The sequence below is a fragment of the Phyllostomus discolor genome, chromosome 2 (genome assembly GCF_004126475.2).
Source record: "Phyllostomus discolor isolate MPI-MPIP mPhyDis1 chromosome 2, mPhyDis1.pri.v3, whole genome shotgun sequence".
Taxonomy (NCBI): domain Eukaryota; kingdom Metazoa; phylum Chordata; class Mammalia; order Chiroptera; family Phyllostomidae; genus Phyllostomus; species Phyllostomus discolor.
In genome coordinates this window covers 183,459,028-183,479,963 of record NC_040904.2, presented here as the reverse complement: position 1 = coordinate 183,479,963, position 20,936 = coordinate 183,459,028, and the positions used below count along the sequence as shown (strand labels likewise).

Below are 20,936 nucleotides of genomic sequence, written 5' to 3'. Positions count from 1 at the left end.
AAATCTCTAGAAATGAAATATTAAATACTGATCAAAATCACTAGAGAATATAATTTAAAATCTTAGGTTTTGTAATTCTACATTATCATATAATAAATGGGTAGCAGAGGAAAAGTTAATTTACTCATTAAAAGAATATAAACTTATAAAAATATAAAACTGGAATATCTATCATGTGCCAGGCACTGTCCTAGGTGCTGAGCATTAATCAATGAAAAAATACAAAGTCCCATTTCTCATGGTTATGTTGACAAAGTCTCTGTTCTCATGGTTATAATCCAGTAGCAGGTACAGGAATAAACAAAAACAAGGCAACCTCAGATTTTTAAGAATCAGATATCTGAAGAAAATAAACCAGGTGAAATGAGTGGGAACAACTAGAGAGAAAGCCTCACAGGGCAGATGACACCAGATCTTAAAGACAAGATGGAACTGGGAAGGCTGGAGAAAGACAGGTATGGAACGGAGCTGGCATGTGAGAAGAACCAGAAGGAGACTACTGTAGCCGAAGTGAAGTGAGCAAGGGTGACAGCAGTACGGACGAGGGTGCAGGTAAGCAGGGCACGGTCATGTTAGGGGCTTGTGGGCCATGGCAAGGACCCTTACTGTATTCTGCCAGCAGTGGGAAATCTCAAATAGGTTTTAAGTAATAACATGAGCCAACCAACTTGTATTTTAGGACATCGTTTATACCGCTACACAGAGAATGGAGTTAAGATGACAGAACTGATGGAGGGATAGTAGACAAGAGGCTATTTTAGGTGAGTGACAATAAGAGCTTGAGGTAAAAAGGCAGTAGTGAAGATAAAGGAAAGATTCCCCAAACTAGCAAACCAGGGTATCTAACCTAGTAGTTCTCTAACTTTAGCTTATATCAGAACCAACTGAAGAGCTAGTTAAGAAATAATTACTGGGCCCCATTCCCCAGAGTATCTGATTCAGTAAGTCTGGGGTGGGGCCTGAGAATTTGCATTTCTTTAAGTTTTCCCTAGGTCTGGAACCACACTCTGAGAATTGCTGATGGAGACCAACCCCTTCCCACCTAAAACAAACAAAAAAAAAATGGTGACTATATACTATTTTTAAGTCTTCTGAAAAGCATCACAGGACCAAGACAAGGGGCTGTGTAGGGCATAAGCATAAGGAGGTAAAGGTAGCACATGAAAGTTATTTTGTGGGCTGGGACAGTTCTGTGTCTTGACTGTGCTGGCAGTTGTAAAAACTGAGTAGGTCTGTAATATAGTTAAGTGTATTACACCAATGTCAATTTCCTAGTTGATACTCTACGAGAGCTGTATAAGATGTCATCAATGAGGAAAGGTGACTGAAGGGGTACATGGGATTCTTTGTCCCAACTTCCTGGAACCTATCACAGTCAAAGGAAACCAAACAAGATGAACAAGAACCAGCAGAAACAACAGAAAACAAAAAGGTTTCAGATATTAAAGTTATTAATTATAGAATCAGTCAGACTATGACATGTGATGTTAGGTTTGAAAAAGAATGAAGTAAAACTTCTAGATATAAAAAACAGATTACCAAAAATTTCAACTCAAATTATTTGGCTTATTAGCATATTGGAGACAGCAGAAGAGAGAAATGATTAGAAGACAGATAAGAAAGCATTTGAAGTATAGCACAGAGAAACAAAAAAGAAAATGCAAAGAGAAAGACACAGAGGAGGAAGCGGAAAGTCTAGCATATTTTAAGTGGAGTATCAAGCACAGAGAAAAGATGAAACACAAGAGAATTACCATCTAAAAATTGTCTAAAACACATGAAAAACAGCAATCTACAGATTTAAGAAGCCCAATGTGTAGCAATTAATATAAAGATAACTCCATACCTGACACTTCATAGGGAAACTGCAGATAATCAGAGACAAATAGAATAGCTCACATACAGCCTGAGGAAAAAACATACGATACCTTCAAAGAAACAATTAGTCCAACAGATTATTTCTCAATAGTAGAAATGGAGGTGAGAAGGCAATAAAAGGGTATCTTTAGTGAGTGAAAATAATATAACTGCCACCCCAAAATATCTTTTAAAGATACAATAAACACATTCAGACATGCAAAAAGACAGTTCTCCACCAGCAGACCCACCCAAAGAAATAAATACTAAAGGATATATATACCTCAGGAAAAAGAAAATCCAAAATGAAAGGCCTAAGATGCAAGAGGGAGTGAAACAAAACTAAATAAATTAGAAATATATTAAAAAAAAACCACATTGCTTTGTAATAATGTGGGGAGGTTAGGAAAAATGACAATGTCAAAGAGAACCAATTTGGCATGAAGAACTGAATACGGGAAGGCATGATTTGTTAAAATAGAGAAGGCCAGCATGAAAGAAGTGGAGAAAACTGGCAGTTCGATATGGAACGAGTAAGAGACATCTATGACACATCAAAATGGGATGGGAAGCAGCACGTAAATATATGGGTCTGAAACTCAGAAGAAAGTTCTGAGCTGAAGCTATAAATTTGGGAGTAACAGACATGAATAGCATATGAATTCAACTACAGACAGAGTTTGAGAAGAGGGTCTCAAAAATCAAGAGGCGAAGAGAAATCGACAGGGAGACTAGACACTAGTCATAAAGGCAGGAAAAAGAGGAAGGTGTGGCGCTGTGCAAGTATTTTCACAAGAAGGAGAAAATGATCAACTGTGTGGCCCTTGCTGAGAAGTCAAGATACAATGAAGACAGAAATGCTACATGGTACCCTGGTAACTGTTAGTGACCTAGACAGCTGTTTCCTACATGCCTACCACAATTTTGCACTTCCTACCCCAGTCTATTAACATCTAAGTCAAGTAAAGAGAGAAACACTACATAGCACTGTTCTTTTAAAGAAAAATGTCACTTTCCAAAATGTACTACATAATGTCATTCAAGCATATTGAGTCATATCCCTACCCTTCAACAGGTTAATAACCTTCATAGTAATAAAATATATATGGAATTTACATGTTTAAAACTAATATAACTTACTTGAGTTTTATAATGAGGGTATTTTTCCTCTTAATTTTCCATACGCTAAAATACAAGGTTCAGATACTGCCCAGCCTACCCAGGATCCCAGATAGGAAATGGAGCAGACATTTGAAGTAGGGCTGTTTGGCTCCATACCCCATACTCTTTCAAGGACCCCAAAGACCGTTTTCACAAACACACCTTGCTTGAATAAGACAACCTTTTCCAATAACTGCTGCCTCTGTTGGGAGGTCTATAGTTGTAAAGAGAACATCGGGAACTTTTTGTTTCCTGCAGTTATAGCAATACGTGAGATGAGCTGGAAACGGCATATTCAGTTCATCATACGGTATGTGGCAAAATCCACAGCCTGCAGGCAAGCTTTCCTCTAGCCTATATGAATACATTAAGAAAAACAGGCATTCTTGAAGATGCTGCGCTTCTTTTAGAAAACATATGTTACATACTTAGTACTTGTGTATAAACTATACCACAATTTCTACCACAATAGGTTGTAAGAGTACTACTATGACTGATAGGAATTACAAATGACCGTGAAATGAGAACCATGAGAGAAAAGGCTTATACAGTCAGAAAATGATTTTTCATCTATTTATATGTGTTATGACTTACCACCTGACAAAACCCACCATTATTTCAAAGTTTTTTCTTTGGGATACAACAAAAAACAAATGGTTTGACAACGAGGGTGACTTTTTCTTACTGCATGACAGATGTAACACAAATATAACTTAAATTTCTAACAAAAACATTTTTAGTCAGAAAACTTAAACAGTATTTAAAAATTATGGTTAAAAACAAATTTAAAGAAAAAGTCAGTCAAAAATAGGCACACTTCAAAATTTCTCATGTCCAATGACTGTTTTTAACAAGTCAGAACACCTGTTTCATAAACATGCATATCATACATAAATATACATGAACAACCCACAACCTTCCCACTCATGGCAAAATATTTCTGGAAATATGCTGTTTATGAATTCATTTTAGAATGATTAAGTATTTTTTCACTCATTAAATCTGAGGAAATCAGAAGAGTGGATCTGGAAATAGAAAGCTTCACGGAGAATCCTAGACTTTCAGCGAGCCCTATCCTCCAGGGCTCTGGAAAGACCCAGGTTCTAATTTTCCACTACCCGAAGCAACTTTTAGAAGCTGAAATGTGGCAAGTAGACAAATTTTAAAAGGGAAGGAAACTCATACTATACCTACTAGGAGTCAGGCTTTCTGCATATTTTTTGTATACTTTGTCACTGAATTTTCACAATTACCCTCTAAATCAAATTAGTCACTCCCAGATATCCTTCTGTTATTATTGGTACAGCATTCTGGTATCTTAGAAGTAACAGGGAAATCTGACATGTCTGAGTGAAACTGTGACCCTGAACACATTATGTAACCTCAGAGAGCTTCCTCTATAAAACAGTAATAACAATACCTAAAAAGGCTCTTTTAATTTTTTTTGTAGTAAAGTGAGTAAGTGAGAAAGTGAGAAAACTATTGGTAAACACACATGCCACCCCATACCAATGGAATGCCCACCACGCAACCACAAATACTAGATCCACTTGGCCCAAAACCAACCTGAGATGCTAAGTAACTTGCTTAGTCACACTAAGTACTAAGCAGACTTCTAATTATCATGCCAAAAGTTTGAATTCAAGCCCTTGTGTTACAAGGGGTGACCAAAAGGATATAAACTAGGGCAATCTTTAATTAAATACCTCACAAAAATTTGAACATAAATGGTGTAACATCATAAGATAAAAAGTATCAAAATTTATGAAAGCATACACAAAAGCAGATCCCGATACTTCTCTCTGTCTCTGAATATTGAGATCATAGGGCATTCTTTCTTCTTTCTACTCTTCTATGTTTTTCAAATTTTCTCTAGTAAGCACTAATCATTTTACAGCAGATAAAAGGATATGAACTACCATACAAGAGAATTCACTGCATCAGTCCAAGCCACAATATTGAAATAAACTACCTGCATAAGAAAGGCCATTTGTTAAATTAGGCTTCTGTCTACTCAAGAATGAGATCTACTGACATGTGTGAGAACTATAATGTGGCACTGGGAGAACTCATTGGCAAAAGCTGTTTCTCTATAGAACATTTCAATTATTTAATATACTTCAAATATCCCACTTTCATTTTCCTATTTATGGTAACTTTCAATGCTCTGGAATATATTATGGTCAAAATCCATTTTTGACAAAAAAAAAAAGATAACTGCCCAAGGTATTGTTTGCCTATCAGAGATAGAATATCCTTCTTTGTTATATAGAGACTTGAAAATTTATACTAAATTTGATCCCATACACATTATTTTTTTGCTTTCTTCCTTAATACATACCAATACAGGATGAAGAAAAAGTAGGTTGAGTTGCTCACATGGAAAATAATGTAATAATTAATAAATAATAATATAAGAATAAACTGTTTCTCACTTCCCTAATAGCTACATGAAGTTGAAAACCTTTTCATATACTGATGGCCATATGGATCAATGTACAGTTGAAAGCTATATGACCCTATTAACCAATGTCACCTCAATAAATTTAATATTAAGGAAAAAACTCTTGTGCTGCCCTGGCTGGTACAGCTCAGTGGACTGAGCGTGGGTCTGTGAACCAAAGGGTAGCTGGTTCAATTCCCTGTCAGGGCACATGCCTGGGTTGCAGGCCAGGTCCCCAGTGAGGGGTGTGTGAGAGGCAACCACGCAATGATGTTTCTCTCCTCTCTTTCTCCTTCATTTCCCCTCTCTCTAAAAATAAATAAAATCTGCCCTGGCTGGCGTAGCTCAGTGGATTGAGCGCGGGCTGGGAACCAAAGTGTCCCAGGTTCGATTCCCAGCCAGGGTACATTCCTGGGTTGCAGGCCATGGCTCCCAGCAACCGCACATTGATGTCTCTCTCTCTCTCTCTCTCCCCCCCCCCCTTCCCTCTCTAAACATAATAATAAATAAATAAATAAACATTAAAAAATAAAACACATTCCTTTAAAATAATAAAAAATAAATAAAATCTTAAAATATATAGAAAACTTAAAAAAAAACAACTCTGTGTTTCATGTACTCACAACTGGAAACCTACTTTTGCCACCCTGTACATTAGTACTGGAAAAAAATTTTAAAAAGCAAATACATGTACTGTAGGGTAAAAGCTAATTAAAATTTATATTATCCAAGTAGACTCTGGTACCAAACTAACAGTTTTCTTGAATATATACTTGATAATTTCATCTGCTTATAGAAAGCATTCTTGACAATAACGGAACTAACAGATAAAAGGAACCAACAATCAAACCAGAGAGTAACCTCATTTTACCTAATGCATTCACTTTCTCTCTTACATATATTAAAGATACACTTCACTTTCCATGAAGCTTTACACATAATTTTGGTATAATATAGTATTTTGATTGTTTTATAAATGAAGGTTTTCTTTATGAAAATTGTTTCATGACCTTTTTCTGCTTTGGAGGTAAGACATAAATGGTAATGGAAAAATACAATAAAAATACTTTTAACTTAAAAAATAAAAGAAAGAAAAAATCAAATAAAAGAAAATATTTCTATAAAGTAATAAACAAAACAATATCTCCTTGAAATTCTTCAATTGGTAGTCATACATGTCACTTATCAAGACACTAGAAATTATAATGTGTCAGAGTGCAGATCCCAATACTTCTCTCTGCTGTGAGTTAGGTAAAAATCAGCAAAGTGCCTGGTCCTCCTTTCTACACTGTACCACTGTTACACACCCTCAGAGAGAAGACCTATCCCAGCTCTGAGAGAAAAAGTCAATGTCTCCCTTCTCTGCCCTTATGTAAAATAGGCCAGGCTGCCGTGACAACCTCTGTTCCAAACAGCTCTCCAAGGTGCCATCCTGCAGAAATCTAGGGTTCAGTACAGCAGCTGTGCCGGAGCAGATAAAATGCAGACCTCTTCACTATAAGAGAAAACAAACAAACAAACAAACAAACAAGTTAACATTTTTAGGCCAAGTTTGGAAAATGATTACAAGGGTGACCATTTAAATTCAGGTTTGAGTCTATTAAATATTAATATCACAGGATTACTTCCTAAACCTAGGAGAGAAAATAGAAGTAAGGTAATGTTATTACAATGGAGAGGGCAAGAATTCTTTATTACTTAAAAATTGTGAAAGGTAAAGATCAATATTAATGACAATAGATTCCTTTAAATTACGGTAGAGCTGATAAAGACTAGAATGTTTCAAAATTAAAGTAGTAACAAACTACATTGCCAAATCAAGTTAATAACTCATTAAAATATACTAAAGTCCTCTTTAAATGCATATTAAATTTTATTTAAATTATTCTAAAAGTAAATTTGCAAATATCTATATTGCTAAGGCTTAACAAAAATAAAGATATCTGAAACATATCTAAAATACACATCATTTTATATATATGCAAAAAATTGATATTCGAAAGAATTCTCTGAAAGTCTTTACTACATATTACCCAATTTGAAAGTGATAAAAGTAAACAAGCAACCCAATTATTGAATGAAATAACAAAGCAAATGAGTCAAGTAGCAGCCTGAGGGATGAAAGGCTGGAAACAAAGTGTAAATGGACTGGAAACCTAAGAGGACATGAAAGAAATGGTCAGGTGAGTAGAGAAGCCAGGCTCCAAATGTTTACGTGGGTACTGAGAATGTCAGAAGAAATGACATGGAGTACAATAGAGTCCTGGAAGGAACTGAATCAAGGAGCTCCAAGAGCATAAGTGCATTTCAAAGAGTTTAACTCAGTAATAGTAGGTTGGATGGTTTGGAACAGAATTAGTAAAGATGGGATTTAATAGAAAATTTTTTGAGGTCTAGAGGAAAAAAGGAATCTGTGTCAGATAAATTAAAACTTCTGGGTAAATTAACAGGACTCCTGTCTGTAGATCTTGCATCTGTGATCTCTCTCCAGCCACACTGAATCTACACCTCTGGCACCTTCCACACACTCTTCTTCTAGCATTGAGCCCTTTCCCTATGCCTCTTCTCTTCACTTATGCAATTCACATGCATCCCATGAGATTCAGTTCAAGCTTCAGCTACTTTATTAACACTTTCTTTCGATCCTACCTTTAATCTCCAACCTTCTGGGATCCCAACGCATCCTGGGATATCTCTATCATAAAATGTATACTCATCCTATTCTTGGGTAGAATGTGAGTGAATCTGATGACAAGACCTATGTCTTTTAAAACCATATCCCTAAGACTTGACAGTGTGTGACACTAAATCCATGAATGAGACAAGGCTACATATCAGGCAGTAAGGCAGGATAAGCACAATAAAGTTAGCAGTCTAACAAGAGCAGAACAACTACAATGAAAATAGAACAGTTAAAGAGGATAATACATGGACGCAAAGGAAAAGATGGAATAGTCATGGCTCTGTAATGTACCATAGCCTATTCATTTTTCTCTAACAATGGTGATCACCACAAGTGCATTATTCACGTAACAGCAGGCAGCAAGAATTGTGGAAAATAAGGGAGCAGAAGGTCAAACAGTGTCTAGTGATAAACCTTTGAAGGAGCTGACAGGAGGGTTCAAGAATGGCAGGCAGTAAGTACAGTCAGAACCTGAGTAAGGAACTAGGAAAACCCTTGGCTAGGATAAAGGCCAAAACAAACCAGGTGTATGTAAGCAAATGGCATGATGGAAAATTACTAAGTTGTGATCCAAGAGCGAAATCTTATAATTTCAAAATTTTAAGAGGCAACGGTTTTGAGTGATAATGAGGTACAAACTACAGCTGAAAGTCAGGTGGGGATAGAGGACTTAAGAATGACAAAGTACAGTGCCACGGTGATAGGAGGGAGATGCTCACATTTAATTGGAGGAGACGACAGAGAAGGAATTAGGAAAGGAAGAAGAACATTTTGGAGGTATAACAGACTGAACTGTGGAATGGCATGGACTTTAAAGGAGAAGAGGCTGCGTACATGAAAGGTGGCAATGAAAGGTGGCAAAAAAAGGTTTTGAGAACTAAGATGAAGACAGAAAAAGTTTAGAGAAGAGCTTGAAAGACACAAGGCAGTTCATTTACAATAGGTCAAGAGTTTCAAAGATCCCAGAGGAAGAAGTTAGTGGAGTCACAAACTGGAGTAAAATCAGCCCAGAGTAATTAATACTTGCTATGTGTCAGTACCATATTCTCCTTCAATGTATAAGTTGAGGCTTGGAGGAGTAGAGTAACTTCTCAAAGTTCACAGCAATTCAGTGGCACAAATGGCATATGAACCTCAGTCTGGTGTACTCTAAAGCCCTCGATCCTGGATCACTCCACTAATTCTCTCTGCATTTTCATAAGGCTTTTCCTCTTTCAGATGACAATCTAAATTACAGCATCTAGAAAAGCAAGTTGTCGTTATCATTACCAGATGCTAGTTGATTCACTGTAGCCCACTACAGCATGACAGCCTAATGCTTTAGCATGTGATTTTATTTCTTGTCTGATTTCTGCCCACCACGCATCTCGAGTTTCTGGTTCATCTGAAAAATAAATTTTAAATCAGTTTACTATTCAATAGCACATTGTCTATATGAACAAGAAATGTTTAAAACATATTCTAGAAAGCAAAAAGGTACTGTTCTACAACATATTTTAAAACTTCACATCTTTATAATCCTACTTCTGAAAAGCTTAACATTTTAATTTAATGCTACTTTTTTAAAAGTTTAACATTTTAAACTTGATTGCTAGAAAATAAACCACCTACTTCTATTTGCTTTATTACTCTAAGAGACATCTATAGAGATGTATTTTATTAGATGCAGCTTAAAATGTAGACCCAGACTTTCCAGATTCTAATCTTAAACTGAGAGGATATCCTATATCACACCTCAGTAAGCAAACATGTTATGCATCATACCTATAAATGTAATTTAAATTCAGATTTCATTTCCTGGTACCTATTTTTATAACTCACTATATTCTGGGTTCTTTCCAAGACAAAGATTTGTCAATGTTAAAAAAAGAGAAAGCCATCTGTACCTATCCTTCTAGAGATGTCAGTCCTAAAGCAAAGTGACAAGATATAATATAGGAAGCAGCCAATTCAAAATAAAGAAAACAAATACATTTAAAAGATTAATACAAACAATTTGGTTAATGTATATAGGGACAAATCTCAGATAGACTACTGTAATTCCATGTATGGCTCTGTAATTAAGAAAATGCCTTAGACTTACAAAATTACATTTTATTACAATAGAGGAATCCAATATTGCCTTGTAATGGTGCATTATAAATGGAGCATCTGTCACACATACTTCCTAATCATTTGCACTTGGCTGCAAGCTACTGGTGAACAGCAGCTGGAAATTATAGTAACTTTTAATGTACATAGATGCTAAAAACAGAAACAGCATATAATCAGCATATCCTAGTTTGTTTCTTTTTGTGGACAATTCCGTTTGGGAACAATCTGAGATTGAAAAAACTTAACCAATTCCAAATAGGATGCTAAACTCTTACTGTAAATTTTCCACATATTAAAACATTCTTTAAACTGAAAATAAAAAAATCCCCAAACTTGCTTTTTTTGAATTTCATTATATATCCATTTCCAAAATATGTTTGTAAAATAAGAAAAATAAGTAGAATTATACTCACTAGTGAAATACTGAAGACAGCAAAGTAAAGAAAGCTTAAAGGGCTTATTATGGCTCACATTCCTACGATGTAATTTTGTTTCCTCCACAGGGAGGAAGGAGATCAGCAAAGGGGAGAAGTGAGGAGGTAAAGGCCAGAACTATGAATGATGCCAGCCAGTTCTTGAATTAAAATTTTGCATCCAACACAGAGCTACCCTAAAACTTTCTTTCAGAAGAAAAGAAAAATACAGACTCCAGGAAACTGAGAAAAAGATCAAAGTTTGAGATAAAGTAAAGAAGGATGAGAAATAGAAAAGACTATAATATGGTGTTAGCAATCAATAGTGATAAATTTTAAAATGTGTGAGAAAATTGGGTGGTCCTATTTTGCACAAACACTACTATGTTAAAGAATTTCTTCATATTTCTAACTGAAATGCTGACATTAACAGCACAAATATGCCTTCAAATCCATTCTCTCTTTTTCTTTTAAGACATACATGTTTCCAGACCAATTTGGACATCTATTTAACATCATCTTTTCCTAATAAGAAATTTTTATATTCGAAGATAAACTTAAAAACTCAAGAAGTTGTTCAATCAATCAAATTACTTATTCTTTTAAAATGGATATAATAAAAACATTTCTGTTTAGAAAATAATTATTTTTCTATATAAAATAATTTTTCTATATAAAAACTACATAAAATAGTCTAACTTTTCTTAAATACACTAGCAGGCCCTGCTATTTACTTTTAAAAATCTTTCTGCAAGTTTAAACTATTATTTGATAAGACAAATAATTAGATACTGTTTTTATAGAAATAGATTTTCTCACATTAGGTGTATCTACATCTATGCCACAATACATAGTAGCTTTTCTGTTTTAAGAATTAATTTTACAAGAAGTAATCCATAACATTTTTAAATTAATAAAAAATAGAGGAATTCAGTTAGTTTAAGTTCAAGATATACATATTTAATATATTTCTTTAGAAGTGGCCAACATGTCTAAATGGAAAAATATGTGATAATAATTACTACGAGATACATATAATCACATAGAATACAAAATGTATTTACATCGAACTTACCTTGATGTAACACACAGAAATAATCACATAATTAAACCAAACACCATGAAAGAATAAGTGGCTAATTAAAAAAAAAAAGCTGAATGCAGCACAGTGGAGCATTTATATTCTTCTGACAGGTTCACAAGCAGCCTTTATTTTGACACACGAGCCACACAGTTGCACATGAGGATGCCATTGTTGTAATTATTTACAAGTTTAATAAAAGCTAACGAGTTACATAACATGGGAGCTAGGAAAGCAAATGGCATATGTCCACACTCCAAAGAATGTCTTAAATTTGATTTTTGGCTAAAGCAAAAGCTCAAAGAACGAACGAAGGGTTTTGCAAAGCAGATTCAGCAGACAGGAGCCAGAAACAGTGGATATTTTGGCGCATGCTTGGATCAGGTGACAGTACAGACTGAAAACTATGGCAGCTCACTGAAATGGTTACAGAAAGTAATGGCCCTGGATTCTAGGTGAAAGCAAGGCAAGCATACAGTAGGGAGCACTTAATCACAAACTGGTAATTGGATTAACAATAATTATCTACAACTGTAAGCAAAAAGCCAAAGGATGGATTTTTTGGCTATTAAATTTAGGGTTTGTTTAATTAAAATAAAATTAAGGTTAATCAGTTTATTTCGTATTAAAGAAAAAGTCAATTATCTTAGCACCTATATCATATTTACGCCAGAGGTGAGCCAGAGAATACTGAGTAGTAATTATGATTCAGCCTAACTTATTACAACTAAAAATTCAAAAACATCACAGTATTTAACCCCTACATAAAATTTGAAAGGTTTATAAACTGCCTAACTATATTCCTATAGGAAACACACTAGGAATTTGAATTGTTCATTCATCCTACATAAGTCAAATTGAAGATCTACCATATTTATATAAAGGCAAAACAAGAGTCTGGCTTAAACCATATGGCAACTATACATGCCATACATAAAACTGAATACAATTTAGCCATGTGGAGGATATACAGCTGAGATGTGAGGGTCACAACTGGTAACATTTCAAGATGTTAAGAAAAACATGCATCTTTAAATACCAGGCTCCTCCCAATAATCTATAGAATTATTTATAATTATAAAGATATTAAATAGGAAATAATTAAATTTATTTATTATACAAATTATATTTCATACTATTTTATGTTTTTCTTCTGAGTCAAACTTCATAGATAATATCACAAATCTTTTAATATATTCTTTTAACTGTGGGCATGAACCAGCTTTAGATTAATACCTCACTGTACTTCTTTAAAAGTAATGTCTGCACGCTTGGGTTGATGTCATAATTAGTTCATTTTGCCTGCTTTTTACTTTTCTGGGAGCATAGGCCATAGCTTGATATCTTGCCATCTTTTAGCATTTATCTTGTTTCTGAAGTACAGGTGAAAACCAGTAAAGATTCCTAAAGTAACAGTAATAGTTTATACCTCAGAAGTAAAAAAAGTAAACTCAACACATTATGCCTTTGTAAAACGCAATCCCTTTGGATTTAGGCAATCACACACTTGCAGCTAAGAATCACTGACTACCTGAAGTGTTAAACTTAATTCTATTTTTATATAGCTCTGGAAGAGATACCTCTTTCCTTAAGAATCTTTTCATCTGGTTAAAAGAATAAAGGAAATGGACAGTTATGCAGCCTAATTTTTAAATGAACAAGAGGAGATAAATTGTTAGGTAGGATCAAATAAGGTTTGTAATACAATTATATTCTATCTCGTTAATGGACAGCATAAAATGCTGCATTTTCAAATGCCTGAAAGTAGCATTCTAACCCAAAACAATTTTTGAAGGTAAATTTCCCTAATGAAATAGGAAGTAAAGAGTTCAGGTTCAAGGGAGTATACAACCTCAAACTGTGTGGGGGATTCAGTACCAGGCCAGGAAGAAGAGTCTCATTATAGTGGGAGTGATGTACAAATTCAGAAACAAACATCAGATGTAGTAATTTGGGCTGTTAGGGGGTAGCTGGGACATAATCCATGTTGAACCAAACTGGAGTTCTTTACTATGTATAAAAAAAATCAGATATGTAATCTTCTCCTTAATTGAAATTAAACCCTTCATATATAAAGACCAGTTATACTACATATAGAAAGAGAAATATATATTACATTTACATGTTACATTATAATAATGCAATGAATATCCAGTTGCATTATACATATAAAGAGTAAATTTAACTATTAAAGAGATTATATATCTGATTTTTTATAGGCAGTAAAAAAATGGATAGTAATAACTATCAAGTTATATTATACATAAAGAGAAAATTATGTATACATTTGTATGTTACTTATATATGAATAAAGTTCACATAGCATACATTCTTTCTTACGTTTTCTTGACTTCTACAAGGTAGAGCAAAGTAGGTTTACAGCTGTGAGTACACAAACACCAAGTTTATTCTTGTATTATTATATATTATATATCGTTTTCCATATGCGCAACTGTAAACCTACTTTTGCCCCACCCTATATGTACCTACTTCCTAAAAACCTTATTAAAATGCTAAAAACTAAAAGCTGCTTAACTACTTTAGGCTTAGTTTGCCCATTTGCTCATGTGTACATCTCAGGTGAAGTAAAAAAAATGATTGCTGAGATCATCAGTAGAATTCAAGTTCCAAGAAAGCCCATCTCCATTAACTAACACGCACACACACAGAGAAAGAAAAACGCATAAAAGTAGCCTAGAGTAGGTGTGTAAACAGGATGTCTGCCTGACTGAAGAATGGTGTTCCCAGCCTCCAACACTGTGCTTAAGACACGGCAGGAACTCTGTGAAGAATCCACTGAATAAAAGGCTTTTATTTAAAATTGTAAAGAAAAAAAAAGGCTTAGGATGATCAGACTGATATGTATATTCTATAAATATTTCCTTAAACATCACCTGACCCACAATACTTTTCAAACAACATTACATATTAGCTTATATTTCCCTGTCACTTCCTAAAAGCAGTATGTAAGCTGCCTTTCATTCTACACAAAGAGTAATACATTTTCCTCAACTACACAACACTACTATTAATTAAGTTATTTGTGTGTGCAACTCAGAAATACTTTTAGTGGTAACCTCAGAAGAAAGAAAGAAAAAGATCATAACCATTTGAGAAACACTGAACTAAGACTATTAAAATTTACTCGAAGTATTTTTACAATTCAACTTCAAAAGACATGAGAGTAGGACACTCATGATCTTTCTCTCTCAGCTAAAGCTTGCCAACATCCTGTTTCACCTCGCCACGTTCTACTAATTATCAAGTCTTGCTGATTTACATCCTAAATATTTTGGAAATTTACAGTTAAGAGCATAAGCAGCAAAGCCAGAGGAGTAAGGTTCAATTGTGGTTCAGCCACTTTGTATTCTACCTTGGAGAAATCGCTCTGTTTTGTTTTGTACATCTACAAAATGGGAAAACTGCCTCCTTCAGGATTGTGTTTGAGGATTAAATGAGGAAGAGCACCTGGCACACAGGAAGTGTCCTATAAACTTTAGCTCTCCTACCACCACCAAATCCTAGGTCAATTATCCGGCCAGAACTACTGCAGTCTCTAGTCTTGCTGCCTTTACATCCCGTCTCCATCCTATAGCCAATCATCTAACACAAACGTGACCACGGCTCCCGTCTTACTCCTATGGCACCCCTGTTCCTGGCATGTCGCACACAAGATCTGCACATGCTGCATCTTTCTTCCTAGCAGCAAGATTCAGTTTGTCTTTCCCAAAATCCCCAAAACGAGGCCAGAAGAATAAAAAGAAAGATAAAAAAAGGTAATAATTTTTAAATAAAATGTCAGATATTTAGTTCCCTTCCTCTTGCTCTAAAAACATATTTTCTATCACTGTAGTTAACACAAACTAAGACAGCAAAGTAGGAGAAAAGAGAACAAAAAACCCCCTCAACAAACAAAGACATTTTGTACTCAATGGCAAAAAAATTAAGTATGAAGTAAGTAACATCATCAAATGAGTACTGGCTAAGATACTATTTTACAAATGCTGAAAGTTTCAGAACTACATTAAAAAACGTATTAACAGTATCTCCAAATACATAGTCTAAAACATAAATATACATGAGTCTCCTATATATCCTTCAAAAACCGAGCTCAAGAATTACCACCCCTATAAGCTTCCTTGCCACAGAATTAATCATGCCATCCTCTTTAACACTGTATCTTGTTTCACCCAGACCACTCAGTAAACCACTTGCATATTTTTTGGGCCCTGGCATCTTTGCAAACCTATTATCTAACGAACTGCATGGCAGTTTGCATGACAGACTGTACTTTGTGAAATACTACTGTATACTATAAAATGTTTTCCTATATCTTCCCCATGCTTTAAAATTTGTGAATAAGAATGTCTAATGCCTCACCCACTAATCAACACGAACCTTAGCATACTGTTCATGCTAGCCATATCGAGCCTAGCAGTCTACACCATTCTTTCATCCGGCTGAGCTTCAAATTCAAAATATATTCTGATCGGAGCTGTATGAGCAGTAATTCAAACAATTTCATATGAAGTTACTATGAAATCAATAAACATATTTAAGATGATAGTGTTTCTCTTTTCTCTTGGAAGCCTATTATTAAATTGATGACACATCATATAATACATGGTATTAGAGAATCTGGAAAATACAGTATGAGTGAACAATTTTTAGCATTATCAGCAATCAATTTTCTCACTGACATGGTCAGTTCTTAATTCTCTGTGGTAATACAGGACAGCAGTATTACCTAACTACAGAGAATACAAATAATTTAATATATTTCCCAAATATATGTATCACTTTTTTTCAGAACAAGTTATTTTTCCTAAACTAATATTAAAATCAGCCTGATGTCTGAGTATCTACCAACTATCATTATGACTCCAAAACTTCAATCAAAAACACACAGCTAAGAGAAAATTAAACTGACAGTCATTTTAAATGTTCTTTTAATATTCTATCTTTTAATATCCAACTTTTTCCCTTTCTACACTTACAACCTGACTTGACTTTAAATGATGGCAAGATATACTGCTTCCTCAACCACATTTCTCTTTGCCAAATTCTGTAATTCTGCTTACATGGGACAAAGTCTCCATTATGTCTATGAGATTTATCTTTTGCCTTTTCCACTTTCCACAACTGTTCTATCATCTAACACACACATCTCACACCAAACGTCTTTACCCTGACAAGGTTTCAGATCTTTAAATTATCAATGGTTAATCTGCTCTCAATGTTCTTTTCTTATATAAGCCTTTTCTCTTCCTACTATGCTAATCTGCCTGATGTTTAAACAATATATTCTTATATATTAAATGAATCCAGCAGAATATTTTTAATTCCTTACTAAAAGTAAGTATATAGCATTACATTAAAAGTGGTTATTTTAATTCTAATTAATGTGAGAACGTGCTGGCAAAAACTTGGATAGCCAACAGAAGATTTACCAATTAATGTCAGTGTAACTCTGCCAAGGTTGAACCTGGCAGGTTGTTTACTCGTCCGACTGGGTAAATCTGCATGGTGAACATGAGCTACTTTATAGTCAAACATGCATTACTTACATCAGAGCTTACATCCTGGGCTCCTAAGAACAAAAACAGCTTATAATATTGAAAAGATTATGGGATATTATCTAAAATGATGAGCCTATGCTAATTCATTTTTGTTTTTCTGTAAATAGATACATTTTCTGACACAAAGAACCAAAGAGATTCTTTAAGCCAAATAACACCTTCTGCTACTGAATCAAGATGATTCTATTATTTATTTGAATCTAACATACAAATGACATAAAAATTATTAACAGAACATGCTTTTATCAAAAAGGAAAATTTACTGGCTTTAACTCTAAACCACATCATCAGCTGTAAAGTTATCTTACTTTAGTTTCTTTAAAAGCTACAAATAATATGCATATGTAAAAATACTTAACAAGCAAACTTATACTTTTGTGTAGAAGGAGAATGAGAAAAGCTTATGAAAGCTGCTAATCTCTCCAAAATCCGTTCTTCCCAAATTTTGGAACATTTTTAGAATTATAAATACAAATCCTAATAGTTACATTTTTATAGTATTTATAGAACACTAAATACATTATATTCAAAACTAAATTGAAGTTTAAATACACTATAAAATTATCAAGCTAGTAATTTAATACTTATATTTAACATTATTTCCTTAATCATAAAGGTAATGCTTATGTCATTTATCTGATATGAAAAAATTGACCAAAACATAGTATAATTTAAAATTATCATTCTGAAAGTTGATCACCTAACAAAAGTCATTCATAATTTATGGTATTTCTATAGTTTTGATTAATTCATTTAACACATATTTTTATTTGCATTTCCATGGAAGTTATAAGAGTTACAATATATGTATTACAGAATATATCTATATAACTGAATTGACATTAAATCTATTTATTCTAGAACATTTCTAAAAACTTCACTGAGCTGCCATAATTTTTGTCAGCATATGTAGTACTGAATGACCATTAAAATACCTGAATTGAAACTATTCCAGTCTAGCAGTTTGTAAGATCTTGTGTTACCCATAATTCCGACAAAGGCTGAGTTCAAAACAGCAAATTAGTAGATCAGTTTTAGGTGCAGAATAGTAGGAAAAAACAATACACACTACAAACAAGAACAAAATTGACACCACTCGACAGGAACTGGAAAGACACAGACAGCAGAGTTAATAAGAAGTAGAAATAGAAAGAGAAGAAGGAGCATGCTATCATAATCTAACATTGACTAAAGTTACTCATTTAAGAAAATTACCTTGATTTTTAAAACCACCCCATTCTTTCCTTTGTTGTATGGTCCTGTTTGCTAACTACTTAATGAAGGAGAAAATTCTAAAAGAAATAACTGCAAAATAATCCATAGAATTAGCAGGCGGCAATAGTTTTAAAATGGGATTTTTTTCCCTTCTATACTGAGTGTGAAATGAAAATTTCCTATACTCATTAGTCCAAAAAAAAAAAAAAATTGCGGCAAGATTCATTTGAGAGTGCAAATACAGCACTGTTAACATTAGCATGTGGATCTCAATCTGCCCTAAGTTTTTCTCATTAGAAACTCAGCAGAGTAACTCAGTGTCATAAAATTAATACATCACCATTATGGTAGATGCCAATCTAGGGTTTTATTTTAACATTCAATTTTTTTCAACCAATTGAAATGTTTTCAGAAATAATTATTTAAGGGGTCTAAAGAATAGTAAGTATTTTTAAGAAAATGTTCCTTTTTAAAGCATAATAAATAAGTAATCTGAAGAATGTGATATTTATGTCAAACTAATATTGGGACTAGAATATTGGAATTAGAATATACAATTGATATGTATTTAACTGAAAATAAAACAAAATTAAAATAACTTATATACCATTAAAAACATTTATATGTATATGCCCATAATCGTTTGGGAAATAGTCCATCATTAACTAAGAATTTCTACATGTGAATTGAAAAAATAATCTGAAAGGGAAGGAAAGGAAGAGAATAGATAAACTGGTAATTACAATACACAAAACATATTCTTAATAAGGGTTCCTATTTTCTTCCTGCGCCTGGATTCTTACATTTCTTACACAGCTAGAATAAACTGGCAAGTACGATAAACCCCACAAAACAGTTTTTTGTATAAAGTAGTATGATTTTAAAAATCTAGCTCTCTACTTAAACTTATTTTAGTAACCTTCATTTGTTCTCCAGACTCTACAGCTTACTCAGAGTACATAGAAGCAACAATAAAAATGTTTTCAGTAAATAAAAGACATTACTAATAATTGAATATATTCCTCAAACCATTTTTGGAAGTTATTATATCAGAGGGTGCCTTCTATTAAATTACTTGAGTCAGTAGTGCATAGAAATACCAGAAACTAGCCTTGGGTCATCTAAGAAACATCAGGTATGTTAACCCAGAATTTCCATGCACTTTCCAAATATAAGTTCCTAAACAAACATATACGCCATGCAGTCTTCAAGGGCTCAATACATTAAACTGGCATCAATCTAAATTTGCCTTTAATTACTACAGAACATATGAATGCCACATGAAAAAAAATCTTAAATTGACCAGAAAAATAAGAAAGTTGGAAAAAATAATACATCACAGAAGAAAAAGAAGACAAACGCTGAAAAGATGTCTTCACTCAGCTTAAGAGTTTTTATAAATAATCCTAGCTAGTACTGCTTTTCTGGAATCTCGTTCAGAGTCTAAAAAACTCCATTGTTTCTCTGTAACTAACTCAAATGACTGACATCAAACCATATGGCACAGATCAACTTTTAAAATTTAAAACAACAGTAATGTTACATATCCTCAAAATCATTACCTGCAATGTTGGGCATATATAATTTCAAAGCATTTTATTCTTTTTACAGCTGTCGGTAAAGCCTCAGGAAGAGGTTACTGGAAGTAACAATTTAAATTTTTCAAAAATATATATGTATATATGCCAAAAAAGAATATTACTGTAACTTCAGATTTAAGGTATGCATTTACAATATCAAATGACTTGGGCAAACAATTGGGCATCTCCTTGGAGACAGGCAAGAACACATTCTGTGTGAAAAGCTCCTACCATCATATCACGCTTATTTTAGATTTAGAAAAATCACCAAACCATTTGTAATCCAAGGGCCTGAAATTAACTGGGACTTCAGTGCTTGCCTTCTTTTACAATCACGGCCCCATGTTTAAAGAAATGATCTACTATTCTTATTTTTTCAGTCATAAAGAACAAACAGCTACACACAAGAATCCAAGGAGCTGGACAGTTGTATATTCCTGTTGTTTGGTTTGGTTTTTACTTCTTAGGCACTCTACATGTTTACAATCACACTTTAAAAGAATAATTCTTTTAGGAACAATCTAATAATTGATAAGGAGTTGCTGCTAGTGAAAAGTATTAACACCTTAGGCTACTGGTCACAATGGTCAAATTGCACCTGCCTGGGTCAAAGAAAACAGCTGACTCGCAAGTTACTCAATGACTCCGTCAAAGTGACACTTTGGCCAGAAGTGAATCAAGATTTGTACTTCCATTCTGCGTTAAAAAGTAACCAAATTACACTTCTAGTTAGTTGGAGTATTTTTAATTAAGATTACTGCAAATATTTTAAAGTTACACGTGTTGGTTTATACTCTTTTTCATTTCTCTTTCAGATAGATTTGGCTTAA

The 20,936-nt window shown here is 33.8% G+C and overlaps 1 protein-coding gene across 1 annotated transcript in view; it reads right to left on the bottom strand.

Moving 5' to 3' along the window:
• The window catches only part of C2CD5 (C2 calcium dependent domain containing 5), an 88,055-nt gene that overhangs the window by 28,744 nt on the left and 38,375 nt on the right, over nucleotides 1–20,936 (bottom strand). Inside the window, 4 exon segments of the mRNA XM_036019258.1 lie at nucleotides 3,181–3,372; nucleotides 6,862–6,934; nucleotides 6,937–6,956; nucleotides 9,414–9,528. Coding sequence (XP_035875151.1) covers nucleotides 3,181–3,372; nucleotides 6,862–6,934; nucleotides 6,937–6,956; nucleotides 9,414–9,528 — 400 coding nt within the window.